Raw genomic sequence first — 11189 nt, forward strand, 5'->3', positions numbered from 1 at the left:
CAACATAATCCAACCAAGTCAATGTTTTCTCTGATATTTTAGCAAAAGGGTAATGAGAAGGCCATGAGTCAGAAGGATGGACATAGGCTGCAGCACAGGTCTGTAATGACAACATAGTGAAAAAGACACAATTAAAATAAAAAAGAGGCAATTTTGTCATTTGTCTTATCTCCATTTAGTCCCACTTTGCTAAACAAATCTTGTTTTGGTTTACGGTAATGCAGCTACCAATGCAGTGTGTTTGAGGGTGGTAGGAGGGGAGGTGAAACATGATATCATTGGATATTAGTTGTCTCTGCCTGCTGGTGCACTGTGACATGACAAACACAGAGGGCGTTTTTGAGGCAGGGAAAAAAACACTACACCACAATCAAAGATTACAGGAAAGCAAGAATTTTGTCATTAAAAAGTTATGGTATGAGCAAGTCTTTATAAGTAATGCTGATATTGGCACAAAAAGTGGCAAATCCAAAAAAAAAAGTAACTATTTGCTATAAATGATTAAAAAAAATAACGTATCAGGCCAAAATCTCAAAACTGTTGTGAAACGTCATCTTAGGCATCAGGCAGTGTATTAATAAAGGTTTTATATAATAACTATGTGATATAGCTTTCAGAGGCATTAAGCACTTCAGACGTCTGGTTACTATCGCCACCACTGTGAATGATAATGACTGAGAACATTTCTCTAAAACAGAACATTTCACATCAAGCCTCTCTGAATAACTTTGTTCACATTAGTAGCCATTTAATTCAGCAGAAATTAAAAAAAATAATAATAATTGGTGGACTTTCTCTTTAAGATCCAGCTTTGACATCTCCTCCTCCTCCTCCTCCTTTCTTCTTTCTCCCAAAAAACACATGTGAAGAGTCATACCGACACAGCTGTTACGCAGTTAGGCACACTGAGTAAGCTAACAAAGAATAAAATGGATTATGGGCTTGACTGATCAAAATGTAATTTTTAATAACAGCTATCCTTAAAAAGTAACTAATATTTTCAAAGGTATCCTGACTTCGATTAAAAGTAGGCCTACTATATTTTTGTAAGATTATGTAATCCAACACTATTCAAAACAATGATTCAAGCAGACGCCCCGCCCCCCAAGAGAGCAGCCTGGAGCAACTCAAGTGAACTTGACAGCGAGGGAGGCTTTCAGGAAGAAGGCCGAACCAGCAGCGACTCTAGCCGAACCGGAAAAACGAGTCCTTGGCGAAACTAGGAAATCGGTTTCCAGTGGATCTTCGTACTCAGCTCTTAGTTTTTCGCTTTTTAACGTAAATGTCAGTCACACAAGAGCGAACCTGAATCAAAGAAAGCGACCACGCGAGCGGTTACAACCGCCAGGCACGGAGGAAAGTGAAAGTAAAAAACGTCCCTCTACTAGCAACATGGCTGGGAACATGTCGGACGAGGATATCTCGGAAAGACCGTCTCTTCTGGAGTCAGACCTGACCTGTCCGGTCTGCAAGGAGCTTTTCCGAGACCCCGTGTTACTGTCGTGTAGTCACAGTTTTTGCCGTGCCTGTTTGGAGGCTAGCTGGAAGCACAAATCGTCGAAGGATTGTCCCGTGTGCAGGAAGTGCTGTGACGGAGAGCAGCCGATACCGAACCGGGCTCTGAAGAACACCTGCGAGTCCTTTCAGAAAGAGAAAGGCTGGAGAATCCCTGTAGCAGCCGAGGCGCTCTGCGGTCTGCACCAGCGAGACCTCCAGCTCTTCTGCATTAAAGACGAAGTGCCCATTTGCGTCGACTGCGTGACGCTGCACAGCGGCCATGATTTTTTGCCAATGGCGGACGGGGTCCCGTTCTGTAAGGTAAACTGGCCACCGTTTCGATCTGCGTCATTACTTGGTCAGCCTAACTTTTATTTTATCATCTGGCGTTGGAGTTCAGCTCTTGTAACGCTCAAAACTCAGATAGGGGTGAGCGAAATATTATATCACGATACTTCGACATTTTCACGTTACACATCACAATGTTTCGTTTTTCTGAGGTTTAGAAGCTGGAACAGACAAAATAGAACCTGTGGTGCCACATATTAATTACAATAACTACAGTGATTTTTCTTCAATGCTTCACAGGCTGTGCTGGACTAAATCCAGTATAGTAAACAGGCCTAATTATACTTACTTTGTAATGAAACATGTAGTTCGTTTTCTTGAAGTACTGACGATATGCTCAGAAAAGCCTAAAATTAGTGTCATATTACCCACCCCTACTTCTACCCTAGAATCTGTATTACGTATTTTAGTTTTCTGTGCAGTAGCCCACCAGTGGTCACCAACCCTGGTCCTGGAGAGCTACCTTTCTGTAAGAGTATAGTTTCCACCACATTCTGCCACACCTGCTCCAACTAATGAACTTCAAAAGTCCTTGATTGGCTGGATCAGATCAGCATTGGGAAAAGGGGCGGTAGCCTATTAGGTACAGGTGGGAACTTAATTATGCAGGAAGGTAGATGTCCAGGAGGAGGGTCAGTGCAGAAGCCTATAGTATTTTGAAGAGCACATAACTTTAACAAAAATGTTTGCTTTTTTTAAATAGGTTTTTGAAGTACTGTGTAAGCCGGGGTGCACAACTCCGGTCCTGGAGGGCTGGTATCCAGCACAGTTTGGTGGTTCCCTGCTCAAACACACCCACTAAACCTGGCAGTTAACAGATGAGTGTAATCAGGTGTGCTTGAGCAGGTAAGTTACGAAACCATGCTGTACACCGGCCCTCCAGGACCGGAGTTGTGCACCCCTGGTGTAAGCATTGTTAAACTTTCAAAATATGTGTGAACGAAGCTCACAAAAAAACAGGCGGTTTTGGACTCACCATGGTTGTCATGTCACAACAATGTGCACGTTTACATGTCTTTTATATTCAGTCAGGGGTTTAGCTGCCATTTCGGATTGCAGATCAGCCTAAAAGGCACAGTAACAAACTCTGTCTTGTGGGTATAAATGTGTGCATTTATAAACGGGCTTCAAGAAAATATTCAGCTACAGAAATATCAGTGCAGAATGTGCCCCTCTTCAAGCTCATGCATTTTTGTTGTAGGAGGAACTCAATATGAAAATCAGCATCCTAACTCAAAAGCTGGAATATTTTAAGAGAATGAAGAAACGATATGGTGACACAGTTACGTTCATTCAGGTAATTGATGTTCTGTCAGCTTTCACCTACTGTGGTTTCCAGACAAAAACTTATTATTGCTAATGCTGTTCCTGCTAACGAAGAAAACAACTTAACGCTACAATTATTAAGTATAATTTAATATAATTGAGTGTAAATCTCTTGTCTCATTGCCTCGGTTGCCCAGAACCAGTCTGAGGAGGCAGAGAAGCAAATCAGGCAGGAGTTTGAGAGGCTTCATCAGATCCTGAAAGACGAAGAGGACAGCAGAATTAAAGCCCTGAAGAAAGAAGAAGAGCAGAAGAAACAGACAATTAAGGAGAAGATTGACAGCATAGCTCGTGAAATCACTTCACTCACTGAGCTGATTCAGTCGGTGAAGAGGGAGATGGGAGCAGAGGATTTGACTTTCCTACAGGTATGAAAGTACTAGTAGTGAAAACCACTGTATGTCATGTTAAGTGACCTTTCAAAACTGGAGTTACAGCTCATTCCTGACTAATTTGAAAATTCTTCTCTTTACAGAACTTTCAGACTCTTAAACGAAGGTAAGCAGTGTGCATGAATTCAGTTTAGTTAATCAGTTCTTTCAAATTTTCCATTCATTTAGTCTAATGTCCAATTCGACAATTGATTTTTTTTGTCCTGAGGGCACAATGACAAGTCAAAGTCTACTTTTTGCCCTCCCTCTCCATAGTGATAAGTAATTTAGTTATAATACTGTGCAAAAGTCAGAGATCAAGTTTTTTAAGAAAAAAAATAGGAAACATATATTTATACAGAAAAATACTCAACATCTAAATGAAATATTAATTTCCTACATTTATTACATCTACGCTTTGTCCTTTTCAAGCTTCCATTATTGCTTTCATTTTTTCAAAGACGTCTGCAGGGATAATTACCCACACCTCCAAAGTTCAGTCTTTAAAGATGGTTGCATTATCTGTTTCTCATGATCCAAGTCATCCCAAACCCATTCAGTGTTGTTGAGCTCTGGGCTCTGGGGTAGACAATCCATGCCAGGCCAGCAGCTTCTTTGTTTGATTTGTTCCTTTTTTTCCCCTTTTTTTTAGTAACAGCTTCTTGATAACTATACATCCTTTCACACTCATAGCTTCTCACAGAGAAAGGATAAGGAGAAACACCTATAGATTTTCTCCAGATTTGAAGCAAGAGTGTAGCTCGATTTCCTAGCGATTACTTCTTATTGATCTCTCAAAGATGAAAGCTTTGAGTACTGTTTATCTGATAATGATAGTTGGTCTACCAACTCTTGTTTCCAGTTGGTATAACTTAGTTGTTAAGAGTCTCAATTTCTCTATGTCTTTTACTAATTATTTGATCTCCAGTTTGGGGAAACCCCTGTTTTTTCACTTACTTTCCTTTGACTCTTCCTTATCTAAGTAGATTAATTTAAATCCAGTATCTTCAGAAACACGTCCTAACAACTGAATAACTTGTACTTAATAGCTGTTTTGACTGGAGATAAAGTAAACCAAGGGTCTCTGACTTTTGCAAAGTGCTGTTTTTTGATGTTCTCTACTTTTGCTCAATAATGGAGTAAGATTAAGGGCATGCGCATAACAAAAAGATATTATGGAAAGAAGAAGCATAGTCTACAGAGAGAAACTTTGTTGCTATGCAGTGATTTCTGCTGTGACTTTATGTTAAATTTTGAAAGATTTTAATTTTATTAGAAATCCTCTGCCTGTACCACACACATATATAATGATCTGTGGATGTTACAGAACGTAAGGTTCAGAAACATAGCTTTCATAATGTTGTGTGTGAATCAGTTCAACCAATTTATTGAAAATAACAATCAGAAAATATGCATCATAGTAATTCCTGTTCTCATGGTCTGAATCTAATTTATTCCAGGGCTCAGTGGACTTCTGAAGACCCTCCAAAAGTTCATGGAGCTCTCATAGATATGGCCTTGCATGTTGGAGCACTGGGTTACAAAGTCTGGGAGAGCATGCAGTCTCATGTCAAATGTTGTAAGTAGCAGTTTCAGTATCAGGAAGTGTGCTCTTAACCAAAAAACCAAAACTGTTAACGACCTTCTTACATGTACCATATAAAAGTGTCGGTATTTAACATTTTAATGGAGAGAACTGAGAGTTTTACAAAATAATGATATTTAAAGGTCTTGAACAATATGGTCGTAGAATTTTAACAAGTGATGTTCTGAAAAACCTGCTTGCAGACTTGCTCCTTGGAACAGTGGCATAAATATCTACCCTTATTTGGTAGTTTTATGGTAATCCTCTTTCTGTGCTCTACTTTCTAATGCTGTTTTGCTCACTAGGTTGTGTATAATGTACACAGGCAGAGATTAGTGAGTGCTCTGACAGTGGCAAATGTGTGTGCCATTTTTAGTCAGTATAGTGAAGTCTGACACTGTGTTTGAAATGGCACTCTGCTCATTATTTCCTACAACTGGGAAGCAGGACTAGGGTGCTAGTACTCTAAAACAGGAATCAGAATTTATAATGGTAAATAGTTCCATACACTATGTGGTTTGCTCATCACATTCTGGGGTATAAGCACCAACACCAATGCCTTGTCATCAGTCCTCTGTGAGTTCAGCAGGATGTCTCCTTACCCGCTGACATTTAAAATGTGCCAAACAGTGGCACTAAAGGGTAATTCCACCAATTTTTCAAATTGTCTGCATAATGAGAGAGCTAAGAAGTAAGCACAGTCGTTCAGCGTTGTTCGATGTGAAATGCTCCATTTTAGAGAAACATTTCAAGTCAGAATAGAAACCAGACATCTGAAGAATTTAATGCCTCTAAAAGCCACCTTACATTTCACTATGATGAACTGTTTACTATTAAACCACTATGAACGTGTGTGTGTGTGTGTGTGTGTATATATATATATATACACACACACACATACATTTTTGTTGAAAGGACAAAATGTCTGTTCTTAACATTTGGGTTGTGACTCCTGACCTATCATCCAGTAGTGTTTTTGTTATGTGCCGCCACAGACTGTCCGGGCGCTGCACTTCCACACTTGCAAGTTCCGCCTTTTGCGTTCCATCAACCTTACGTTATAAATTAAATATTTAGAAACATTCACATTTGTGAATCGATTCTGAATCGTTCACGTCTGCATTGCGATGCATATATATATATATATATATATATATATATATATATATATATATATATATACATATACATATATATATATATATATATATATATATATATATATATTAGGGGTGCAGAAAAAAATCAATCTGGATGAGCGAGACATCTGACCGGCTCCCTCTGCATTAAAAGCCAGGTTAGGTCAGGAGTCACAACCCAAATGTTAAGAAGAGACATGCTGTCCTTTCAACAAAAATCAAACCAGGTTGGGAGCCACAACATTTAATGTCCAGTATGTCTCAGTATGTGATGATGTCCTAGTATAGACTAAACAATATAAACGAAATCGCAGATTTATTTTGCTCTGCTTTAAGCTTCGCCTACAGCCGCTTTCCTCCCATTTCCGCCAGAAAACTTTTCATCAAAACTAGAGCAGTTTCTTGTAAAATGTCTCTCAATGTTCGACTATTTTACGAGGCTGAAGTCGCTTCTTATTCTTGTTTGAATTTACCCGTTCCACCTTAAATTCTAACTGAAGGGCCGAATGTAAATGCGGCACCACTTAAGGTGGAACGGGAGAATTCGAAAGAGAAGCGACTTCAGCTCCGCAACTTTTTAGTGTGTGACAGTCTCTCATTGCAGATTTAACGTACCAGGAAACCAACTACGCTGCTTATTAATGCGAATAACGCATCACTGCTATGTGACCTGCAGTCTGCATGCCGGTTCTCGCCGGATCGATAATCGTTTTATAATCGCATCGCAGCCCTCTGAATCATAATCGAATCGAATCGTGAGGTGCCTAGAGATTCCCACCCCTTATATATATATATATATATATATATATATATATATATATATATATATATATATATATATATAGATAGATAGATAGATAGATTATGGTCCCCAGACATTCTAGTCCTGAGCTTACCTATCAGAGAGGTCACTCGCAGACCATACATTGTCTTCTATGGGGTGCATCCATTAAAGTACATCGTTTGGACACTGTTACAATGCATTGTGGAGTTTCATGTATCAGTGTATGAGTTATTCTTTACTGTGCATTCAAACATGACCGCTTGTCAGCACAGCACAGTACATTAAGTTGGGCATAGGGTGTGTTTCTCAACATGACATGACTTGTACAGGAGTACATGTACTTTTCCTTTTGTAGTAAGTGAACAGTTGTCATCATTTTGAGCTGTCTTGTTACCAATTTAGGTGGAGTTCAGAGATTGTGACCTCACAGATACACAGTTTCACTTTCCAGTTTTTGTGAAATACAGAGACAAATGTTAGGCTTGTGAATTATTGGAGTCAGTCGATACGTGTACAGAAGAAATCTATTCATAAGATGTTTTATTGTGTATAATGGGGTCTAGAAGTCTGGGGCCATTTGCAGAAATGCTTCTATTTTGCAGTATTTTCTGATTAAACCAAGTTTTCTGTTACAAAGTAGAATCTTTCTCCCAGACTTTTGGACCCCACTGTATATTGAGTATATTCATAATACTGCATTGATGTGTAAAACATAATCAGATTAGGTCAGAGCACAGCAGGGAAACTACTAAAGAGTTATGGATGGGGCCTTTATTGGGGGGGTCTGGGAAATGTTTTTTTAATGGCCACAAAATGTCTGTTCAACTTCTAGACTAGCAATTAACACAAAATGGATCAAGAAATATGACTATTTGGTGAAGCTGGCATACAGATGATATGTCTCTTCATAGATTGTTTTAAGCACGGATTGAATATGACTTAAATGCTCTCCATCCACTTACAACAGAAACAAATCAGGCAATGTTACTGAAGCTGTCTCTCTTAGAAAAGCTGCAGATCCTAAATATGTCATTTAAATACACAGACTATAGATTACTACCTGAACGGACTGGCTCCTTCAGCTTATTTCTTTCCCTCTCTTTGCCTGTGTTTTGTAACATAATATTTTTTATTGAACTCAGATTTGCAAGAACTCAGGGCTTGAGTTTGAACAGGCAGAATTCTTACCTGACTGGTCTCCGACAGAGCTGCCACCTCTCAATTTCCATCTACAGGTTGAGGAATTGAGGGATATGAAATTGCATTACTATCAACGCTATATGACCTTTTCACTGATATGAACTCACTGTATACTACAATCTACTACTACTACTGGTGAAATTGTTTCGAAATACTGAAGAGAAGTATGAGAAAATATGATGAGCTTTCAGTAAAGGTGTCTCACTCAATGACACTCTAAATGTCTGTCAAGTTTCTTAAAATTCATGCTTAGAATAAAATAGGTGGCTCTTCGACTAGGTAAAATTAGTGTTATGTCGCCTATCCCCTTTTCTTTACCTCACATGAACCTGAAGTGAGCTTTGGAACAAACTGTAAAAACCCAGTAGCCAGCAATATTGACCATAATTTGTTGCCAATCCAAGGCCTGAATAAGTCCTAAAGGTTTTTTAGACAGCTTTCAGCCAAACTCATGTGAATTTGCAGAGCAAGTAGAGGTTAGAGTATCTAAGATATAAAGGAATATGCAGGTTTATGCAGTAAAACATGATTCAGTGCTTCATGGATCTGTACAGAACTTCTAATCTTCTAATCTTCATCTTCTCTACAGTTCCTGTGATCATGGATCCAAACACTGTTTCCCCCTGGCTCTCCATGTCTCCTGACTATGCGAGTGTGAGGGACAGTCCTGAAAGGCAATCCTTCCCGGATAACCCAGAGCGCTTCGATCCCTGCGTGTTTGTCCTGGGCTCTGAGGGGTTCACTTCTGGGCGTCACCGGTGGGAGGTCCATGTGGGTGATAACCCCAAGTGGATCGTCGGGGTGTGCAAAGAATCCGTGGCCCGCAAGAGGAAGTTCACGGTGACCACGACTGGAGGGGTGTGGAGCATTGGGCTGAGCAAAGGCGTGTACAATGCCTTGACCACACCACGCACTGTGCTGACCGTGGAGAGGAGGCCAGAGACGATCCGGGTGAAGCTTAATATGGAAAAAGGGGAGGTGTCCTTCTGGGACGCAGTCAGTGGAAAACATCTCTGCACCTACACCGACAAATTCCCTTCCAAACTCTTCCCTCTGTTCGGCCCTGGGCTTCACCATACACCCATGGCTGTCCTGCCTGCCAAACTGACTATTCACAAACAGTAATGCTGCATGCTGTTTAACCAAAGAGCTGCTCTGCCAAACCTGTATGGATCTCACTAATTTGGTTTATGGGGTTCATGTTTCTTATACTTACAAGAATCCTTAAAAAACACAGCAGCTTTTAAAGGAAGATATCTGCTTCTTTTAGCAGAGCTGAGTGCCTTTGCGATCTTTCACTACAATCCTGGCAATCTGTTATCCTGCACTGTTTAATGTATTCTCTGTAAAGCACTTCATTATTAAAGGAATACTCCAGTGTTTTTCAACCTAATCTGCTGCTTATGTAGCATACGGTTGATTTAACGTGGATAATCATTTTGATGGGTTTAGCTGCATTTAGTGGAAGAACAGAAAACTTGGTGACTCAAAACATGCTTATAACAAAAGCCAAAGGGCAAGTTCTTTGGCTTTTTTAATAGGCTAAAAAAAACGCTGGAGTGTCGTTGTAACTGATTATTTAAAGCAGAAATTTTAAGCATGGTTAACACAAAACTGAACAGCGCAGCAGTTTGAAACCTATGCAGCGCAGTCGTTTTAAACTTCTAGTTCTGCTGGATTCCTATTCAGGATTCCTCGGAATCCTGCAGAACTACTATTTACTGGAACAGAGCAAGATTAGCAATATGCAAGGGTGGCTAGAAAAGAAATGAGAAAACTTAGCAGATAGAAACAGGAAAGACCTAGTTTAGTTTTGGCAACAGGTTTTTAATTCTACTTTATGCAGTCCTTTATGATAAGACTTCATAAAAAGTCATGTGCATAGCATTGCATATTAAGCTATTGACATCTTTTTAGATCTGCAACATGCTGTTTCTTTAGTTTCACTGATTTCATGTTCACAGTTGCTCTTTTTTGTACATCTGCATGTTACCAACAGATGAATTCACCTAATTTGTCTGAAAAATGAGCAGAAAGCGAAAAAACAGCACATGCAGTATTAGAAATGCATTTTCACCATTGCAAACAGGAAGACAGCAAAACAGGAAAGTGGTACTGGGATTCAGTAAAAGGAAACAAAATAAAAAGGGCAGTTGTACCAACTGTTCAAATTTCTACATAATTCAGTTGCTAACAAAGTCATTCACAGTGTTTTGGTGTGAAAAGCACCAATATAAAGAAACACACTGAGTAAAACATGTTCACAAAGGCAAAATAAACAAAATAGAAAAAAACACCATGACCCCTGGATCCTATCACCACCACTGTAAAGAGTTCAGACAATGTTAATTTCTCCACAATTCACAATTTCACATCAGTACGCATTGAATGTCTTTGTTTACATCTCAGCAATTGAATTGTATAGACATTTTGGAGACGTGCCCTTATTATTGTTATAAATCAATGAAATTGATTAGCTAATCCATTTTTATTTAATCCACCTTTTTTGAAATTAAATGAAAATTTAGATGATGTTTTGGGTTGTATTATCCTGCTAATTACCTTTAGCTGCATAACTACATATAATAATCCGTATGTGTTCTGCTTTGTATGTCTAAAATAAATTGAATGATTGTTGATGTATTGAGTGCTCTTTCTTGAAAGTACTGTATTATTGTTTCTGATACCTTCAAACTGGATTTGCTTGATGATTCCTGTTATGTCTGTAATGAGGATTATGTAAGCTACAGACAAATATAAGAGTAAGGGCTGCCCTGGGGATTTCATTTGCATGTAATTTCAGCATGCTGTAATTTTTTTATTAATCCAGTGCTCAGTCTAATTTTATTTAGCTAGTTTTAAATTTCCAGGTTTGTTTGGATATTATCCAATTTCAGCATACATGTATGGTGTTTCACAAGGTACGATTGCCCACTGAG

General features: G+C 39.1%; 1 protein-coding gene across 1 annotated transcript; it reads left to right on the top strand.

Moving 5' to 3' along the window:
- The first annotated feature begins 1392 nt into the window (after positions 1-1392).
- On the top strand, positions 1393-10863 carry trim35-28 (tripartite motif containing 35-28). Its single transcript, XM_036558889.1, has 6 exons — positions 1393-1818; positions 3047-3142; positions 3309-3539; positions 3647-3669; positions 5003-5121; positions 8840-10863. Exons 1-6 carry the CDS (start codon positions 1393-1395, stop codon positions 9373-9375), a joined length of 1431 nt encoding a protein of 476 aa, XP_036414782.1. The 3' UTR covers positions 9376-10863.
- Positions 10864-11189: the final 326 nt, after the last annotated feature.

The sequence above is a fragment of the Colossoma macropomum genome, unplaced genomic scaffold (assembly GCF_904425465.1).
Source record: "Colossoma macropomum unplaced genomic scaffold, Colossoma_macropomum, whole genome shotgun sequence".
In the NCBI taxonomy this organism is placed as follows: domain Eukaryota; kingdom Metazoa; phylum Chordata; class Actinopteri; order Characiformes; family Serrasalmidae; genus Colossoma; species Colossoma macropomum.